The 22,686-nt window shown below is 39.1% G+C and overlaps 1 protein-coding gene across 2 annotated transcripts; it reads right to left on the bottom strand.

The window, feature by feature from the left end:
* Window positions 1–644: 644 nt before the first annotated feature.
* On the bottom strand, window positions 645–22,044 carry LOC137296045 (TBC1 domain family member 22B-like). 2 transcript variants are annotated; one of them, XM_067827689.1, is made up of 12 exons: window positions 21,836–22,044; window positions 13,517–13,570; window positions 12,734–12,942; window positions 12,131–12,313; window positions 11,340–11,410; window positions 8,023–8,151; window positions 6,911–6,976; window positions 3,287–3,407; window positions 2,351–2,533; window positions 2,014–2,141; window positions 1,787–1,882; window positions 645–1,282 (listed from the first exon to the last, which is right to left on the bottom strand). In XM_067827689.1, exons 1-12 carry the CDS (start codon window positions 21,913–21,915, stop codon window positions 1,148–1,150), a joined length of 1,455 nt encoding a protein of 484 aa, XP_067683790.1. In that variant the 5' UTR covers window positions 21,916–22,044; the 3' UTR covers window positions 645–1,147. The 2 variants fall into 2 exon arrangements, with proteins under 2 accessions (XP_067683790.1, XP_067683789.1); XM_067827688.1 differs by lacking the exon at window positions 6,911–6,976 and adding an exon at window positions 6,013–6,078.
* Between the last annotated feature and the right edge of the window lie 642 nt (window positions 22,045–22,686).

Below are 22,686 nucleotides of genomic sequence, written 5' to 3'. Positions count from 1 at the left end.
CAGTCCAGGAAAGCCACATCTAAGAGAAACTGAGCTGACAATGGTGATCAATAGGTGGCACTTATTTGAAAATTTGGTAACAATTCCCTTATTCATTGTCGCTTTCGCGGCAACAAGGTGTGTATTTGAAATGTGGCTTTAGCAGCAACAAGGTGTCTATTAGAAAAGTGGCTTTCGCGGCAACAAGGTGTGTATTTGAAATGTGGCTTTCGCGGCAACGAGGTGTGTATTTGAAATGTGGCTTTAGCAGCAACAAGGTGTCTATTAGAAAAGTGGCTTTCGCGGCAACAAGGTGTGTATTTGAAATGTGGCTTTCGCGGCAACGAGGTGTGTATTTGAAATGTGGCTTTCGCAGCAACGAGGTGTGTATTTGAAATGTGGCTTTAGCAGGAATAGGTATTTTTCAAATGTGGCTTTCCCAGGCTGACAAAGTTATCTTATCTTATGAAAACAATTATTTCCCTGCCACCAAACAGTCCAGACTGAAAATCTTTGGCATTCTTGTAGATGTGGAATGAGAGGATAAATACAAGTGTTTAACATACAGTGCTAAAATTCAGTAGGTTTTGACATGTCCCATAGGAGACTGTAAACAGTGTATTTCCAGCTGATATTGAACATGTGTAACAGCAAGGGCAAATGTACAGATCAATATATATATTCTGAACCTGTGGGACACAAGTTGAATAAAATAAAAGATATAGGAAAACAAACATAACCACTCAAGAGTCTATTCTTTGATTTGAGTTTCTTTGCCCCAAGTATACATGCAAGGGAAATAACTCTGGATCAGAGCTTGGTACAGGCACTGGAAGTCCTCTGTTCTTTGAGTACACCTCAGTGTGATTCTGCACTAATTTCCTATACGTCATACCGAGCACAACTATGGCTATTCAAGGTCTTCTGCAATGTAACAAACAGGTCATACTGATTTAATCGTCCATCGTCTCCCGTCCATTCTTCTGCTGAGTCACAGCCCATTGCATCCCCGTTGCAGAGACTCAAACATCGAACATCCTTACTAGGCATGCAGCTCGAGTTATCCCAACATGGTCGTGTTCAACCCGCTTGAACAGAGTTATTGTAATGTCTGACACCATTATCCCATTCTTGACTGCTGTAGACCATGTCATGATTACGCCCTGTGTCACGACTTGTGGCTAAGATGGTTGGGGGCATCAGCAAACATGTACTTGAGCTTGAACGCCTCTGCGAGTACCTCCCCGATTTCCTTGTTACCCCAATGGTGAGTTGGAAGGTTCTGTAGGAACATCAGGATACCCTGGGGACAGGAACAGACTGATTTGTCATACCGAACATAGTATAGTTATCCAAATGAATCTTAAAGATTCTGAAGGGTCTATTTCTTTATATCTTTATAAATACAGCTTCTTTCATCAATCATCGTTCATCCACAAAGTTTGTTATCCACTCTTACTTACGTTAGGGCTCCAGATAACCTTTTGGGTGTGTGTGTGTACTTACACATCATCTTGCAAGTGGAGGTGAACTGAGAATATTGAAGGAGAACCGACATCTTTTTGTGCGAGTTGGTGATGTGGTTTGTTATTAATAACATCAAACAACATATCAGCTATTAACCTTCATATATGTTAGATGTAACATGGTATTTGTACGCTTGAATTCTCATCTGATGTCTTACGTCATTGATTTTGGGGTGTACAATATGCCTGTACACCCCTTATTTGTAGCCCTGTTATGTCATTCATCAACCAACAAACCAATTTACAAAGCAAACTAAACTTCAACTAAAACACACCACTACCTGAAAGTCTCTCTCCCTTAAGATGTCTTGAGTAAATCTATGTAGAAACGATGCACACACATATAGATGAAAGTCTGCGAAACCATTCACTTCCGACTGAAAAACAAAACAGTAAAAATATATCCCACGATATTAATCAACAAAGTGTCCAGTAAGTTACTCAACATCAAAGAAACATATTACAGTTGCAGACTGTGTATTCACTGATGCAAAGTCCTTCAGCTTACCAGATAGGTGTCCCAAAGTCTGATGGTGCAGCGAAGCGGGATCTCCCTCATCAGGAGGTTGTTCATCCACCGAAACGAGAACTGCAGGTACTCCACATTCTGTCCCTCCATGTGCTTATGCAGGGGAGCTGTGAGAAGAGTGAGTGAGGAAGTTAGCAATGATGCTATAATACTGGCAAACAAGGATAAGCTGGACCAGCGCAGAAAACGTGTTTACATGAGGTTTTACATCACTTGTCACCCAGTGGCTGGAATCATCTACTCTGTGGTCTCTGGTCAGACACAATAGTTGATTTGTTGTTTAATGCCACTCTACAAGAACACCACAGCCTCTTACCATCAATCCTTTTGATGAGCTCCCGGAGGGCGCCGACCTTCAGCTGGATGCCAGGCTGTGCAAATGTATAGTTGTCCTGGATACCATCTAGCAGCTTGGACGTACACCAGAAGCTGTCTGCCTCGATCACATCCAGCGTGGACTTAGGCAGCTCTCGCAGATCACAGTTCTCGCTTTCCACATCTACAGCACATATGGTGGGATTAGCAAAGATGGTTTGTTGAAAGAAACCATGGGTCCAATTTTATCACTCTACTCTTGCAAAAGAAACATTTTGATATGCTGACATTGTATCAATGCCACTTCTTACCTTTCCATACCTCAACAAACAGCTTCATAGTTTGAAATAATGTAAGAATTAGTGTGTGAGCCTAGTTTTATGCTGCACTCAGCAATAATCCAGCAATAGCACACTAGTGATTGATAACAAGATTGGCTGGATTGACTGACTGTTGTTTAATGACACATTCAGCAATATTCCACTTAAATGGCGATGGTACGTAAACAATACAGTCTGGACCAGTCAATCCAGTCATGAACAGACTGAGCATCGATCTACACAACTGGAGTTTCATGACGTGTCAACCAAGTCAGCGAGTCTGGTTCGTGTCTTATTATCCCTTACGACTTAAAGTCAGTAATTGAAACTTTGAGCAAAACAGCTCCCAAACAGGGAACACTTGCCATTTGAATGTAAACAACTGCTTTGTACACATGCTGTGATGCCAATAATTGCCGAAATGGTTTCAATCACAAGTTGTGCATATGTTTTTTGTCTAGGACTGGGTTGTCTCCATTGGAGTTATAGGATGTTTGTAAAGAGAGCTCAAAGGGATGTAACTCTATTGGGTTCATTTAAAATAATGATCTGCCGGCAGACAGGCCATTTCAAGTAAGGTTTTAGAGAAGTGTCAGGGTGTATCTGAGGCAACTCACCATTATCTATATACTCAGACAAAAACACTACAAAGAAGGGAGTGACTAAATCGTTGATTCCTTGAACGTAGCCACTTGCAGGATGTCGAATGGCCCATATGTACAAAATTCTTTCAAATATCTGAAACAAAATTCTCTCATTCAAAAACCTTCTGGACGAAGCAAGTCAGCTGCATGTATACCGGTGACTGGTAATGTAGCACTCAGTAATATTCCAGCTATATGGCGGCAGTCTGTAAATTATCAAATCTGGACCAGATAATCCAGTGATCAACAGCATGAGCATCTATCTGCACAATTGGGAACCGATGACATGTCAACCGAGTCAGCAAGTCTGACCACCTGATCCTGTTACTCGCCTCTTACAACAAGCATGGGATGCTGAAGACCTATGCTAGATCTTCACAGTTCCCAAAGGGATGTAACTCTTCACAGTAGATTGTGGCAGATGCCTTGCCTTGGCAGTACCTGTCCCCAGTTTAGAAAATTTCAATGACTAAAACCTGATAATATCTAACACAACACAAGTTTCATTATATACATGCAGCAAAATGAAACAGAATGGGGAAGTAAATTGTCTAGATACACTGAAAAAAACAAATACAAAAAAATACTGATATGTTGGAAAACCATTCCTCAATCTGAGAATGGTATGCTAGTTCTGATTTTCTACCCAAACTGAACTTCCAGTATGTATGTGATTGTGTTATATTATCACAAAATCATGGTCTAAAGTCAAATGCAAATCAAGATGACATCATTCCTATTGTGGATTCAGACACCATTTGCAGAACTGTGTAGCCCTAAGGATTGATTTATGGGGATACCATTAAGCAATCAATTCCAAGTCCACCATAGTTGAACTCAGAATCTTTCAGACACCTTTCACAGTTGTACAACACATTCTTTAAATGTGTCAGACCTTTGGAACTAAATAATAATGATTCCACAGAATTTGATTGTTTACCTAAGCAATTATTTCACAACTTTGGTCCACGAATTTACAAAGAATGCCAGTAGGCCTTGACTGGTGGACAACTGATTCCTAAGTGGCTGACAATAGACAGGTGCTTGTGTTGCATTGTGGTCACTGACTCTGATGGGAATTTGTACTTTCACCCATCATTACAAGTGAATAAATGAATTAATACAATGGTCTCTACGTACACTAGGTTTACTCCAAGTAGGAGATAAAACACAATACCAACACAAGTTCCTCACTACAAACTGAGGAACAAGTATGTTAGTATTCTACAATACAAGTCTTTGAAACTTTCCCAGCGCTAGATTCTAAACTTGCTAAACCATAAAACAAATGTTAAAAAAACCATAAGAGGGTTAATGCTATTGACAGTACCAGAATCATGAAGAAATGATACAGGTTGACAACATTAGAGATGGTGCAGCCTACAAGCTACAGACAACACTGACACCAGGTGCACTGAGTTTGACTGACAGACATGTACAACAGGCAACAGAACACACAGGAAGTAATCACACAAGACACGTAGATGCAAATAAAGTTGCATGTGGATTGACACATGAACTGGACTTAAAAACAAGACTTTGAGCGACTTACTGGTGAAATGTGAAACTAGATTATAAAAGTTCTTTTAGCTGCTTATGGCAATCTTTTGACAACTGACAAAATTATCACTTCAGATACTGTATTCTTCATTTATGTCAACCGAACTTGTCTTAAATGTTACAAGATGTTACTGTGCACAAACAAAAGAGGGCCATAAACTTGAAAATCAAACACATTCACAGCAGTTCTTGTTTGTTAAATCATTGATATGTATTTGATCTCATGAAAACAAGAAGTTTGTGCTCGCTATGGCTACACAAAGACTGGAGGACATCCCATTTCACGTCTTGTGAGGGCAACCTCTCACTAACTTAAACCATCAAATGAAATGACAGGAAGTCTACATCAGCCAATCAGAATCCAGTTTTCTTGAGCTGTACAGCTCTAGTTTTAAAATAGTGACTACCAATCAATACTATGCTTTGAATAAATATTGACAAAGTTCCATTGTTCAAATTTTAAACTGACCAAAAGAAAACATTGGAACGTCCAACAGAAGGCCTGGATTTTCTGGCAGAACTTCCAATAGGCTATTGAAAGTCTCTTCTGTTCCACATGTTTATCGAATGGGATTCAATCAGCTTGAGCTGTAACTATCATGTAAGATGCTCTACATTAATGTTTTTATGCACGCATAATTAGAAAACACATTCAGACTTTCACGAACAACATCTGGCAAGGGACACTGTGATTGACCAGGTGAAAAGGCGCTTTGATGTCACCAGTTATGCCATTTTCTTGCACACCTGTGTAGCAGCACAACCACTACCTGACAGACATACTACACATTGAGTATGGTTTTATACAGCTTTTAGCAATATTCCAGCAACATCAGGGTGATGAACACCAGAAATGTGCTTCACACACTGTACCCATGTGGGAGATTTAAGCCCAGGCCTTCGGCATGACAAGTCATGCTTTAACCACTAGACTACCCCTCCGACCCTACCAAGCACTTAGGTCTTTTTATGAGACATATGGATTCAACACTTATTTATGCTCATTATATGCTTATAATGAACAGTTCCTTGAATCTATCTTCCTTAAAAAAAAAACCCCAAAAAAATGCTAACCAGAAAGGGTGAAACATACTCATCATGATGAGCAATGTCTCACGTGCGTGTCGTAATGTACTTACTTCTTGTATGACCTTATGTTGCATCAAATGTGCAAGCGTAGTCATGCGGGGAATATCTTTTAGAATCTGCAAAACAGAGTCGGTTCTACCGTACAGCAATTCCATTTCCATAGTAACCATACACAACATTAGCAAGGACAAGAGCAGAAAAGGAACATACTGAAGACATATCTGCCTAATTTCAAACTGGTTGTCATGGCAACTGTTGAGGACAATGGGTTCAAAAGCAGATGAGGATATTTACTGTGAGATCTAGAAGAAGGGACTGTGAGGAAAGTCATCAGTTTGGGATGCACAAATGTACTGAGAATAATGATGCTCTCCCCAGTTCATATTTAAGGAATGATCAACCCAAATCCTTGTACATTATTTTCAAGACAGTCACTGAAAAGACAAAATGTGCAAAAATTTAGATTTTTTGCTCCTTGTAATTAATGACCCTAAGAAGAACTTTTTTAACATTTAAAATTCAAATTCTTCATGCAAATTTTATGTTCCTGCAAGATGCACAGTATGGTGAAACATCCAGCTGATACCACTAAAAACAGGGAAAAATGCAGAATTTTATTTATGATCATACTTCAGAGCTTTTCTCTTAAAGGTAAAATCCAGTGAAGATTTTTTTTTTAATCAGTGGCATGATTGGTTGACAGGAAAATAGTGTCCAAGTATGTTCCCCTTGCACTCTCTACATACAAGAACAAGAAACAAGTTCAGAATACCTGCCACTGAGTCCATCACAACAAATACCATGCTGACAAATCTGACCAACAACAGGGTCAAGATTTTCCCCCAGTTCTGCTATATCTATACAATTTGATGTGTGAAGGATCTGTAGCAGGTATCCTGACCATCCCGGGGCCTGTGTGTCAGCAGTCTCCTGACTGGGTCTACTCACTTCTTGTACTAGGATTTGTTGGAATATAGGAATTAAGGGGTTCATTCGGGGGATGTCTATATGAATCTGAAACATATTGGTCAGTGAATGTTTGGTAATTAACAAAACGATACTTTGTAAAAGCATACCACCTTTTTATTTGTCAGTGAGACAGTTGACTAGCAGCCTGTTTTACATGCTAACAGTCAGCAATATTCCAGCTACATCATGTACATAAATGAGTGAGTGACCATGGTTTTATGCAGCTTTTAGCAATATTCCAGCAATATCACCAGAAATGGGCTTACCCAAGGGGAACCTAGGTCTTTAGCATGATGAGACAACACATTAAACACTAGGGTACAGCCCTCGCCCCGGTACGTGAAGGAGACTGGCAGAGTGATTGAGTCTGGGTTATCTCTTTCAGCAGTATTCCAGGCAAATCATGGCACTTGACAACAGACATGGGCTTCACACACTACATGACCATGTTGGGAATTGAACCCAGATCCTTGGTGTGACAAGTCAGTGCAATAACCATGAGGCCACTGATCCCCAGTGGTTAAGATCACTCAATACTGCAATGGCACAATGAGTGACTTTAGCTGTACGCTGCTTTTAGCAATATTCCAGCAGTATCACGGCAGAGGACACCAGAAATGGGCTTCACACATTGTGCGCATGGGGAATCGAACCAATTACAATGAACCACGTGACACAATGAGTTTTGTCTCTCTGAAGGGCAAGCATGGAGTACAGGGAATCTATCTCTGTCCCACAATCCCCATGGCAAATATTTCTAACAACTGTATCAGCAAATCAATCAGAGAAAGGTGTAAAAATAGGTCTGTTAATATTTTGCTTTCATACTTAAAATATATGACTTCAACAATTTATGGTTTGAGAAATAAATCATCCTTTTATCTCTTCAAATATGAGAATATTGTTATGTTAAAGCTGAATAAATATGTCATATAAAAATTTATTACACCAAGACACGAATAACTATCTATATCAATTAATATTTTTGTTGTAAAATCATTTGCATTTATGAGAACAGTTATCAATACAATATTTTCTATATATTGGCATCAGACAATTGACTGATGGAAACAGACGTACTTGCTCCATACCTGTCTAAAAGTATCTTGGTGCATATCATGGTGTCTTGTTTCATAATACTGGTCTATAAACCCAAAGTACTCTTTCCGTTTCCTCTCCAGTGTCGCTTGTCTGCGATCAGCTAATGGTGGCAGGTATCCCTGAAATAACACATATTCTTTGGCCTTGACAACACCATCACAAGGCCATATCACAGAGTGAGTGCGTGAGATTAGTTTTACGCAGCACTCAGCAATATTCCAGCTATATGGCGGCGGTCTAGAGATAATCGAATCTGGACCAGACAATCCAGCGATCAACAACAAGAGCATCAATCTGCTAAGTTGGGAACCGATGACATGTGTCAACCAAGTCAGCGAGTTGGACCACCCAATCCCATTAGTCACCTCTTACAACAAGCACAGTCGCCTGTTAAGGCAAGCATGTGTTGCTGAAGGCCTCTTCTACCCCGGGACCTTCACGGGTGGCCATATGACAGAAGCATGTAAATAGCATGGGTGACTGTTGAGGAGAAACAACTATTGCAACAGCGATAGTCAACTATTGGAGACAATTGCAATAGTTTTTTTCTCCTTGAATTGTTTCATTTGAAGTCATTTCCCAAATTAATCCATTTTCTATGGAACAAAAGCAAGTTGAATTAGTTTACATCTCTTTTAATAACTGACAAAAAATCCAGGTCAAGTAATCACTTAATACATAATAGGGGCAGATAACTCTAAATCAAAGAAAACAAATCTGGTACTTCATGCATTTAGTGCTGCACATTTATCTACGGAAGTCACTTACTAAACTATAGATAGTCATGTATACTATCACTGCATCTATAGTTGTTTTTTTACCATCAATTAATTGCAATTGCAAAAGGTCGATAGTTTGATGCATCGTTACAGCATTGATAAATAACATTGTTTGATTCAGCTTGAACTGTGACGTCACAACATGATCATCGATGTATTCAGATTGATTTCAAGCACTGTTGTACACAGAGTACCAACGAATAACATTGACTAGCCTGGGAAATACTCACTTAGCCTTCAGCTAAATTTGAACATGTACCTTTGTTGATACAGAGAATGACAAGTTGAAATTAATCCAGATTATTTAACCGACACTTTTTCAAACTGTTTGCAGATGCCATAAAAACAATGACAAATAATGAATGAATGTTATTTCCTGTTATTTGTTTCCAATAATGGATAAAATCTAAGGCTTGTTTACTAAACACCATATGTCCTCAACAGGGTGCCACAACCTGATGGGATAAACCAATGTGGAGGTCATCAACTGCAACCCTTTGAACCAGTAATGGAAGCGATCTCAAGGCCAAGGTGATCATAACTCCTATTCCGTAAGTGAGTGAGTGAACGAGTGAGTGAGTGAGTGAGTGAGTGAGTGAGTGAGTGAGTGAGTGAGTGAGTGAGTGAGTGAGTGAGTTTTACACTGTTTTTAGCAATATTCCATCAATATCACAGCATTGGGAAACATGGAATGGGTTTCACACATTGCACCCATGTGGGGAATTGAACTTACGGTTCAGAACAAGGCCTTCGATATATGATTTATGATCTTAATGCTGAAAATTGACAACAAGAGTCAAAGCTATACATTTTTTTTAACAAGCCAGAGAAAACAATAACCATAATCTGTGTCATCCAGGTTGGGGAATCATACCAATCACTCTATGATAGGCCAAACGGGATATTATAGGCCATTCTGTCTATTTTGTTATAAGCCAATCAGCCTATAATTGTGATATTTACCAAATAAATTTGAAGTGGTGCATTTCCGCATGCGGATATTACCATCGTTCAAGTTCTGTTGTCCCAAGGTTTTCATTCAAACCCCTTTCAGAATTTTCATCTCATAATAAAGGAGTTTGGAAATTACTAATTAAATATATGTCCATGATACTTCTAAGAATTTTCACTGAAAATTTATAGTACAGATATTCAGTTTTAGTAGTCAAAAGAAAAACCTATGCACATTTCTGTCCCTAAAGAAACATTTTTTTTCTAAACATGATATAAACTTCCTTTTTGTCCAAAAAGTTATTTTTTCCCAAGTTGAGGGTCCATTAACTATTCATCTCTATGATCATATAAAACCATTTCATGTGGAAATAGATAGTTTGTGTAACAATTAAAAAAGGTTCAAATATATCCTGATCAGCCTACAGCAAAAGCACAGCCAATAACATCTCAAATAATAATAATAATAATAGTCATAGCTCAGAGGTTGTTATGTACAATGACACTCTGGGATGCTACACACTAGCTCAGAGGTTGTTATGTACAATGACACTCTGGGATGCTACACACTAGCTCAGAGGTTGTTATGTACAATGACACTCTGGGATGCTACACACTAGCTCAGAGGTTGTTATGTACAATGACACTCTGGGATGCTGCACATTAGCTCAGAGGTTGTTATGTACAATGACACTCTGGGATGCTACACACTAGCTAAGAGGTTGTTATGTACAATGACACTCTGGGATGCTGCACATTAGCTCAGAGGTTGTTATGTACAATGACACTCTGGGATGCTACACACTAGCTCAGAGGTTGTTATGTACAATGACGCTCTGGGATGCTACACACTAGCTCAGAGGTTGTTATGTACAATGACACTCTGGGATGCTACACACTAGCTAAGAGGTTGTTATGTACAGTGACGCTCTGGGATGCTACACACTAGCCCAGAGGTTGTTATGTACAGTGACACTCTGGGATGCTACACACTAGCTCAGAGGTTGTTATGTACAATGACACTCTGGGATGCTACACACTAGCTCAGAGGTTGTTATGTATAATGACACTCTGGGATGCTACACACTAGCTCAGAGGTTGTTATGTACAATGACACTCTGGGATGCTAGACACTAGCTCAGAGGTTGTTATGTACAGTGACACTCTGGGATGCTACACACTAGCTCAGAGGTTGTTATGTACAGTGACACTCTGGGATGCTACACACTAGCCCAGAGGTTGTTATGTACAGTGACACTCTGGGATGCTACACACTAGCTCAGAGGTTGTTATGTACAATGACACTCTGGGATGCTACACACTAGCTCAGAGATTGTTATGTACAGTGACACTCTGGGATGCTACACAACTAGCTCAGAGGTTGTTATGTACAATGACACTCTGGGATGCTACACACTAGCTCAGAGGTTGTTATGTACAGTGACACTCTGGGATGCTACACACTACCAGATTGTGCCACCACTGAACCACTATCAGGACATACATGACAGGCTATGGTAAATGTCTCTTCTGGCAAGCATGGGGTATGCATGAAGTTAAATGTGAAAAAATCTTACTGCCAGTATTTTCCATGTAGTTGGCCTCACAGCCTTGGGGATACCAGACCAGCTGGCTTTCCGTAGGTCATCTGAAAACAAAGCAAGACACTGTTCTAGAACTATTCTGTATAATACATCATTATCACAATTCATAGATCCACAAGATATCCAAACATTGATTCAGCATTATGAGTTTGAGTGAGTGAGTGCCAGCAATTGTCCAACCATATGGTGACAGCAATATGAAGGTAACTTATAAAACATTTATCTCACCTCACACATGAATGTTGCTTTCTGATTGGCTAAGCGCTATTCTATTATTTTCAATGTACCCCACTTACAGGCAATGTATTATTTTCAATGTACACTGCTGGGAATTCTTCATGGTAGTACTTCTTTGTCTCGAATAATATTAAATCACACATGAAGCTAGGAAATTACTGATGTTTTGCGATTGAAAATCAATGGAAAGGGAGATAACTCTAAATCTGTTTACCTTGTGTCGTCTGCAAAAAGGCAATTCGCCTCACATTCAGTGCTTCAAACAGTTTAAAATTAAAATTCAGGTGTTCGGTAAGATAAATACATTGTTCACTGGTCCCTCGGGGTCCATGGGCTCATGTACCCTCGAGGTTTACGTTCCTCGCGGGTACATGAGTCCATGGCCCCCTCGTGACCAGTGGACAACTTATAATGTACTGATGTGGAAATAATTGTTGGACTAAGATAACTCATGCAACAAACATTTCAGAAATTGAATCCTTCAATGATTCATGAAAACAGTTACAGAATAAACAAGTGCAACCTACCCAGATCTATGTTTGGCTCTGCCAGTAGGGACTTAAACTTCTCCAGTTTTGCTGCCTCCGCATCGGATGTAGTAGGTCGGCTGAATCGGATGGGGGTCTGTTTTGGTGGCTGCCAGCTGTTATTAAGTCTCACCCCCACACCAGGGCCACCATGGGAACCCCCTCCAATGTTACTGCCAGGTTCTGCAACAGTGATGGGAACAAGTAATGAAGTATCACGTATTGTAATCAAACCCAAGGAACTAAACAGAGTTGAACAAACACAGGATTTACAATAATTGGACACTCTGTAGCAGAATGTTGGAAAGTAGAAATCAAATGAGTGCACCCTTGTTGGGTTGCTTGTGATATTTCTGTAGTATCTGAATCCAGGGACATCTGAAACTTTAAACATCAATCAAGTAACAAGGAACACTTGCCATGAGGTATAACTTAAAACACAGACATTTTTTAAAAATTGGTTTGTTCCAATCCTGGGTTTCTTGGGGTATTCCTTCAGTATCTGAACATTGGGAAATTTGAAAATTAAGGGCTGTGACAAGTAACTCTTGACAATAGGGCAAAACTTGAAATGCAGTATTGTAAATTAGAAATGAAACTAACCAGCTATCGTTCTGGAGTTTTGCTGCTTGCTGTGATTGACGAGCACTGCTCTGGCTGAGGATTGCACGTCCTTTAAGGACATCTGAACACTGGCCATCTGTAGCAGGTCATCGTCACCATCATCCCATGCATCTGACGTCTTACTCTCAAAGTCTTGAAATGCATCACGCTTGTAATTCTTCAGCTTATCTTCCTTTTTTGGAGAACCACTATGAAAGAAAATGTCATTTTATCATTGTTTTTGCTTCACATATTACACTTTGTGGGCTTTGTGAATGATTTACACAGGATTGAGCCACTTACAGCTCTTTCCAATCACATGACAGTAGTGATGCTGTTTAACATATTAAATTCTCAGGAGACTATTCGGTTAACCCTTTAAAAGGAGTAATTGGGTTTACTTGAAAATACCCATGCAGATCTGGGTCAGAATTGGCCTTGAGTAGCCAGTGCTTGTCATCAGAGGTGAAAAATGGGATTGAGTGGTCAGACTCACCGACTTGATTGACATATGTCATTCAATCTCAAATGAGAACATTGATGCTCATACTATTGATCACAGGACTTACTTATTTACAGACCTCTACGATATAGCAGCATCCACCTAATTAGTCACCTCTTACGACAAGCAGAGTAAGTGCTTTTAGCAATACTCCTGCAATAACACAGTTAGGGACACAAGAATTGGGTTTCACAATTTGTGGCTCCATGAACTTTTCATGGCAAGCATGGGTTGCTAAAGACCTATTCTACCCTGGATCTTCTGTCAGTAAAGACACTCACCTTATCAGCTTCTGCTGCATGGGTGGGTGCTGTGCTCCATATACAGGTTTAATGCTGGAAAAAAAGAGAACAAATATCACAACCTAAACTACAAGATACATCGTGTTCGTGATAATGTCATTGTGTATAAAGAAATAAATCTTGATCTCTTCAGAGGGTCATTGTCATTCCGTGCCATATAAGGAAAAAAGGTTCTGTGAGTTGGCCTCCAAGTCTGCAAAAGTAATTCACATAATCTAGGTGTAATTAGAATCCTAATTGCACGTGGCCTAACATTTAGAGAGTCTGTAGTGCAGCTGCATGGTCTTAGACAATAGGCTTTAGTTTGAGACCATGCATTCTTTATGAGGAAGACTTTCAATTTTCATTAAGCATGCAAAGGACAACTGCAGCATGAATTTCAGACTGCCTCACAGTCTCTGAACCGCATTATTGTCCATTTCTACCAAGACCCTTCTCCCATGCTATATGAAACAAGTCTAGATTTCCTTTGGTTCACATTCTGAACCTCAAATTTCACTGGATTTACTTTTCAGTCAATTATCTGTTTCGTTCAATATCATGAGTGAGTGAGTGAGTGAGTGAGTGAGTGAGTGAGTGATCCTGAACCTCAAATTTCACTGGATTTACTTTTCAGTCAATTATCTGTTTCCTTCAATATCATGAGTGAGTGAGTGAGTGAGTGAGTGAGTGATCCTGAACCTCAAATTTCACTGGATTTACTTTTCAGTCAATTATCTGTTTCCTTCAATATCATGAGTGAGTGAGTGAGTGATCCTGAACCTCAAATTTCACTGGATTTACTTTTCAGTCAATTATCTGTTTCCTTCAATATCATGAGTGAGTGAGTGAGAGTGAGTTTTTATGCTGTTTTTAGCAATACTCAAGCATCATCATGGTGACCAAGAATGGGCTTCACACATAGAACCCATGTGGGGAATTGAGCGAGTGAGTGCTTTTAGCAATATTTTCTACAATAACACGGTTGGGGACACAAGAAATGGGTTTCACATATTGTACTCATATGGGGAATCAAAACCAGGTCTTTGGCATAATGATTGAACACTTTAAGAACTGGGCGAACTCACCACCCTAAAAATTGTGTAGATTCAGAAAATATGTATTAGTCTAAATGAAGGTTTGAGTCAACTTCTGATGTGCATAACGAGCACTATCTGTAGATCATGCTGACAGTCAACAACCTTGTTTTGAATAAAGCTGACAACTTAACATTAGTACCTCCCTCTCCACAGGAACTGAATCATGACTAATTTAGATTAAACACAAATAGAATTATTTTTATGAGATACTTCACAAGTATTAGTTGCCTAACCTCATTACTGGGGTTGCCATGGACACAGGAGTCTGAACAGAAACGCCTGGTCAAGATAGCAATGTCCCTCAAGTGGAGGTGGAAAATCAAAGGAAAAGATTGATTCATTTTCACTTCCTGTTGGAATACTTAATTATATCGACAGGGGTATCTGTGTATTTTATCACACACAGAGACAAACCAAAGGTATAACATATTGATATTGGTTGTTATCAGACAACATAAAAAAACAACATTAGACATGGAAGCCAAAAGGTTTGCATAATATCAAAAGTTGAATGTTGAGAGGGATAGTTCATTCAACTTATGTTTCAGCATGTCTGAAGAATTTGTTGCTAAGTTAGCTTTAACAACATTCCACTTATCTAATTCTGTAAGTAGTGGTGAACTAGGAGCTGCTGGTGTTCAACACAACCATTACACCCATCCATGTCACCTAGCAAGAACAGTCATGATTGCTGACCAAGAACAGCTGCGGGTCATATTTGCTATTTTCAATAACTTATTTTTCAGGGAAAGCTGACTATGAAATCACACTATTATTATTCTCAGTAGTATTCCAGCAATATGACAACAGCAAGATTTAAGTCTGAACCAGACAACCCACTCTATCATTCAACACTGTGTTCTACATACGCTTATGTGAGATCACACATCATGGAGATATCATGGAGACAGTCGATTTTGTACAATGCCCTAATGTCATCAATTACATGACAAAGATATGACATCAACAACATGATGGTGTCACAATGCTATGACATTTCTGTACTGCAAGTCTAATGGCAGTGCTGTGTTCAGAGATGTACATTTTCTATGAAAACTAAAGAACAATGATTTTTTATGATAAATAGAATCTCACCTTCATGCCTTCTGCTATCGAATGTTCTGATAAAAATAAAATTATTCTTGGCAATTATCGGATATTTCTAACTTTATCAAGTTGTGGTGATATATTTGATATTAAAAGACATGAGGGTGAGATTCTCTGTATATTGTAGGCGAGAGTTACAACAAACAATCACCATGTCAGACCATCCGATCAATTACACTGCATTGGGAAGATCTTCTAACCTGAAACCTTGACTGGGACTTTTCCATATCTAAGTTCATTCAAAACAATTTGTACCAATGACACATTCACGTTCTACGTGGCCTCCTATGGTTCTAAGCGCTGGCTGTCTCAGTACAGGCATATTTTTCACTAGTCATTAAATGTCCACCTAGTTGTTCAAACATATCTCTTAAGTTGCCTACGTACATCTCTCAAGTTGTTTACACATAACTCATATGCTGTCTATGCATATCTTTATATAAGTTATATACCTTGTTTACATAATTAAGTTGTTTACACATGTCCATAAAATACTAAGTAGGACCAACTACCACTAATGTTACTTCTGACAGAGGGAGCTGGTGAGTCAGAATTGATTTTTGTGTAGCAATATTCCAGCAATATTTCAGTACCATCACAGCAGAACACCAGAAATGGACTTCATAAATTGTACCCATGTGGGAAATTGAATCTAGGCCTTCAGTGTGGCGAGTGAATGCTTCAACCATTAGCCAGGTCCTGTCTTTGGCAAAGAGCAGTTTTAAAATTTAAGGATTATTAGTGATTTATCTAAATAGTGTCATGGACTTGTGCAGTTATATATAAGTGGGTTTACAGTCACATGACTATCTCATCCCTACAGGTACCCATTCACTGATGAGACCTAAGACGAGGCCTAAGACAAGGCAACATGTGTAAAATGTGCCTCGTTGTTGGGAAGAACAGAGGGCCTTTAACTCTCAGGAGTCAACCTGCTAAACACAGTCACCCACCAAGGACCCTCTGTGACCAAAGGTGCTTAACTTCACCTGATCTGTGAACAAGGCTAAATACAAAAGACCATGCACCACCAGAATCATGTTATATTCGCTGCATAATACTGACTTCTCCAGAGTGGGGTGCACATCGTGCATGGCTGCACACTATGCTCAAGAAAATATGACACTTCGAAAGGTCGCCTGCATGTCGATTGTTGCATCTTTGGAAAATGAGTATGAAATATATAGAAATATATTCTCGTTTAACCATACCAAACCTGAAGACAAAAGAAATGGCTGAAGAGGGGTCTGCACTTCCAGTGCTATCCGCACATAATATCCATGGCTCTATGAACTTACATATGATCCATTTTCATAAGGACCTAGGTGTTGTACAGGATGTTGTTTTGAATACTCCAGGGCGTGGCCAAAACTAACAACTGAATTGTTATGACATACTCAGTTGGGGCCCACCATCAAAATACTACTGAGAATAATATGGCATATTCCAATACTTGGCATGATCCCTGATAACAGATAGACCTATCAGCCCATGTTACATTGAGGCATGAATGGCTATAGTACTGCATGCATGATCTGTGTGATCTCTGAAGCATGAAAGAACATGACGACATAGTTTCACAAATCACAACACTGACCCAGAAAAAGATATGCCCGTCTCTTACATGAGTCATTGAGACATTCAAACAAAAACTCCATCTTCACTCTATTCTAAGCTAAGTTTACTTTGATCTTTTCAAGTGTATCATTAGACATTCTGAAGCATGCACGACAAATATGTTTGTTAACTGACCATGACTGGTCACACTCAAAGAATCAGTCACATTTCAATGACTGTATCAGATATCAATGAGTGCAGCATGTGTCATTGACAGGTTGCATCCAGTGTTGCACTGAACTGTGTTATTACTGACAAGTAGTTCGGAAAAAAATCAATCACAAAGTAGAATAATCTGAGCTCCAGATAAGAAATAGCTTATGTGGGTACTTTACCCACTGTATCTTTTTTGGAGTGGGTATTATGATTGTTGAGTGGGTATTTCATTTTCCATTGCCTACTGCTTTAAAATACAGTGGAAGCTCTCTAAACTGGCACTCATTGGGACTGAAGACATAATCTGGTTTAGAAAATGTACCTGATTTAATAAGCATAGAAGTGAGCACAGACAGCTGTGGTTGTATGAATGTTGTTTTAAGTAGAGTGTGTGATAGCCATAAACATTCAGTACTACCATAATTTCTACCATCATATCTCACATCATACACATGCCAGACAGAAGACTTTGTATCACAATACATACTGTATTGTAGCTATTCCTATGCATGCATACTGTATTGTGGTAAGAGCGTACCACTTTCCCCGAGTGAGTGAGAGTGAGTGAGTGAGTGAGTGAGTGAGTGAGTGAGTGAGAGATTCTGAACCTCAAATTTCACTGGATTTACTTTTCAGTCAATTACTGAGTGAGTGAGTGAAAAAATGCCACCTTTACAGATTTTGAGCAATATTTCTAGCAATATCACAATTGTGGACACAAAAATGGGCTTCACACATTGTCCCATGTGGGAACTTTACCTTTTGGGGTGAGGAAGAAACGCCTAAAAAACATACAGCTTCATTCTTGTGCATTTAGACCTACTGAACTTGAAGATGTCATACATGCAAACATTGTCCCCATGTTGGTTTCAAATCTGGATCTTCATGCTTGACGTTGAAGCCAGATATATCAGATATAGGTCATAGTGACCTACATGCTCCAAGCTCCAACAAGGTTAGTAATGAAAATATAGGAATGTCATTGGTTATTTCATCGATGAAATTCTAATCTGATACTTCAGCAGTAACAAATCCTCTATGTGGCAAATATGATGCATACATACAACATCCCATGACTGCAATGTGACCTTTTGTATTCATTCATATTTCATGGTAGGTCTAAATGCGTAAGAATGAAGATGTATATTTATCAGGGGAGGTGGGTTAGCATAGTGGTTAAAGCATTCACTCATGACACCAAAAGATCCATGTTTAATTCCCACATGGAACAATATGTGAAGCCAATTCCTGGTGTAACCTGCCATGATATTGCTGGAATATTGCTTAAAGTGGTGTAGAGCTAAAACTCACTTTATATCTATTACATAGGCCTTTTCAGGGCAAAGACTGAAGATTACCATGCTCTGAGTACCACTCCTCACCATGAAACTGTATCCTTCCACCTCAACTCCAGTAATTGTGGACAACAAACTGAACTCATTTTGGGATATCTCTTGAGTTTTAGAATAAGCGAGTGAATCATAACAGTCTTAACTGACATCATCATGAAAAAACATGAGATTATGTTGAATTTTCAAATGCAGAAAACAATGTTTTTGTAAAATGTTACTGAGTATCACAATAACAATATTGGGCCTAGATTTTCGAAGCTCTCTTACACCTCAGATAGTCGTAAGTGCCATACAATAACATTACCTTACAACTATCTTAGTGCAAAGAGAGCTTCAAAAATCTTGGCCCTGGTTTATGAATTTTCCATTGCTTTGTGTCACTTAGACAATACATGCATTCCTCTCCATCTGTCATTTACTTGACTGTTCTTGTTTTGTATGTTATTTGCTTGCATAAAGTCTGTCTAACAGTCCCTGAACCACATTATTTTCCATTTCATTCAGCAGTGCAATGCTAAAGGAAGCAAGTCTAGATTTCCTTAGGTTCAGTTTCTGAATCTCCAATCTCAGTAGGGCACCTTTTCAATTTACAAGTTGTTCGTTGTTTCTATCAAAATCATATATATTCACAGACTACTGGCAAAAAAACATATGCTGAGGACAAACCTGACAATTGACCTGTATTAACAGGTTTGTGTGCAGCCCACTGGCACTTGCCATTGTGAGCAAAGAGACCCCATGTTAGCCGAGATCAAATGTAGTGCGATGGGTGCCTTTTCTCAGCAGCTATATCGCCTCTCCCTTTCACAAACTAAATGGGTTTGCTCACTGACGTGCACTGCCTACTTCTCACAAACTCATTCACTGCACTAGTCCAACTTATCCTTGTTTGCCAATAAGCATCAATCTGCTGAAATATAAACCTTCTGACCTGAGGTCAAACACACTGTCCACATGACAACAGAGGTTAGCCTTGTCAGAAAAAGGACAAGGAAACACTGTCATCTGTATGTTAACTTGAAGCCATGATACATGGCCCCTTGTCAACGGAAGACACATCCCAGGATGCACAGTTAGGTACTGAATTTACTTTGCTCAAACTTAATGTCAACATGCTCAGTTCAATGTTGGTGCTAATACATCGGCACTAAAATTTCTGAGTCCTGTCAAACCATAAACCCTCTGATGTGAGGCTGGACATAAAGCAATGCAAAGATGATATTACAAAGATGTCACTATGCATGCTAAGTGTGTATGTGACAGGTATTTGCAAGTGACCAAGACTATATCTTTTCCACAATCATTTTACAGAAAATGATTATACCACACACAAATATCATTCATCCTCAACCACCACATTTCTTACTATATGGGTTGTCATCAGCTTATTTAAAGGTCACATGCAACATAAAACACAAACTTTACAGTTTCTGATACCTTTCAGAATGCACTCACCAAAACAAATCATCAAAAATGCCAATTCAACCCATAAAGTTGAAAAAAAACCCTGATGAAATAAAGCCTGCAAAATATGAGTTCAAATGATTCACTAACTATCCCCTAGCGATGGGGGAAAAGTGGTTTCAACAGCTATGTTACGCTGCACTCATAACGCATATGCAGTGAATAGGTTCGTGGAGCTTGAAACTGTGTGCATGCCCAAGTATATGAGGTCATGAGTAGTAGTCTAATCGTGGTTGCATACAAAAACAAATAAATATTCTACTTACTACATTAAAAAAAAATTGTGAAAAATTGTTGATTGTGATAAGCAGACTCTGTCACAAAGAAAACTCAATGTCTGGTTTATTGAAACCTATATGTCTGCCTGCCTGTCTGCTAATGACAATATGCAATGTACAACTTCAATCAATGACCACATGCAATTTGAAAGTAACACCTACCGGACTTATAAGCCATAAACAAAGACATGGCTAAGTGCATCACTGGCCAATGAACCAGTGGCCAATGAAAAGGCTTCGTTACATTTGAGTGCACACCTACCGGCTTGGACTGGGTTCGGCATCGCGGATGCTTTGTTTAGAGGGAGGTAAACCAAAGTACAAAATATTGCACTTCTGATTTGCAATTATACGCATATAATTTTGTTTATTTGTTTTTTTTCTTTATCAGCTATGCATTTTATATATCATGAACAAGTGATAACTGTGCTTTAATTATGTTTGATTTTTTGGTTATGTGACCTTTAATATGATTATAGATATCACCAAACCATATGAAAGAACAAAGAGGTATCTTATGTACATACAGAGAACTGAAAAGGGTAAGACTTCTTCTCGTTTTCACATTCCAAATAATACTTTTGAACTGATATACACTAGAATTATTAACAAAATCTAAAACAACAATTACTAGAGGACTCATAAAAATAACTAAAAGCCTCCAAATTAAGGACAATTATATGTAGGGTTGAACCACATAGTGTTACCTTCTAGTGTTAATCTGCAGAAGAATGAATATGGGGGAATGGAAGGAAGTGTTTCTCTGAAAAGAAACCTATCTATATTCTGAGTGAGATAAAACTGATATTCTACCATTTCTGGAAAGCATTGGACATTAAACTGAAGTAATGTAGAGAAGTAATGTTGGTATTTACAACCTGAAACACCTTGGAAAAAGTGTCATGTTTAACAACAATTTGAGGCACTTCACCTTGTTTACTGTACATTTACATGTCAATCGTGAGCGATGAGCATTTAGTGCAGGAAATGTTCGCTTGTTTGTAAACGAAAAACGTTTAATTATTGTACATTATTGTACATATTAAAAAATGATGTTTTAGTCGGGGTAATGATACCAAATATCCACTTAGGGGAGGACTGTAAACCACGATCATCGATGATTTTACCTACTTGTTAAAATTCACCCACTGTCTTAAAATGACGTTCAAATCTATTTATGAATTGTAACTTTTACGGGAAATGTGTGGCACTTCCGTCTGCGAGACAGCAGGAAGGCACACCTACCTGCCGGGAACACTGGCACCAGCTTTCCAAAACCCAGTTTTTGCTTCCCTGGATGACGAATTAGGGCCATATGTTGACATTGTGGTCTTTCTGCCCGTGCTAGACCTCTAAAGACGTAGATCTAGCGTGCATCTTGACACTACAATCCAACATACACGAAATCTTTACACATTTGTTGTCAACATGGCTGAAAGCCAATACGCATGCGCAAAGTTACACCGGTTAAATGGTCAAACTTTGGATGATAGAAAAAACGGAAAGATATTCTTACATGCGTTTAGCGCCATCGTAATCTATTAAGACACGTGCATTACATATAATCAGCTTCTTGCTTTTGTGCCTGCGATACCTTTTTACACAAGGACAAACGTGTCTAAATACGCTTTTGTTGCATTTGAATAGACATTTGTATAAATTAATAATTCAGCCATTTTTGCCAACGACGATAACAGAATTATAATTACTACTAGTATATACTACCAGTTGATGATATTGTGGTTAATTCGTCCAGATTCTCCTCATTTACTTACTTGGTTACTGGTAAACGGGCGCAAGGTTCCACCCCCTGCTATAGCGGGGTGATCAAAGGAGACTTTTAAACATCCATTAGGGGAGTGAGTGAGTGAGTTTAGTTTTACGCCACACTCAGCAATATTCCAGCTATATGGCGGCGGTCTGTAAATAATCGAGTCTGTACCAGACAATCCAGTGATCAACAACATGAGCATCGATCTGCGCAATTGGGAACCGATGGCATGTGTCAACCAAGTCAGCGAGCCTGACCACCCGATCCCGTTAGTCGCCTCTTACGACAAGCACAGTCGCCTTTTATGGCAAGCATGTGTTGCTGA

This window comes from Haliotis asinina, chromosome 9, assembly GCF_037392515.1.
Source record: "Haliotis asinina isolate JCU_RB_2024 chromosome 9, JCU_Hal_asi_v2, whole genome shotgun sequence".
In the NCBI taxonomy this organism is placed as follows: Eukaryota; Metazoa; Mollusca; class Gastropoda; order Lepetellida; family Haliotidae; genus Haliotis; species Haliotis asinina.
Note: the sequence above shows the minus strand (reverse complement) of the source record. Positions and strands in the feature narration are given on the sequence as shown.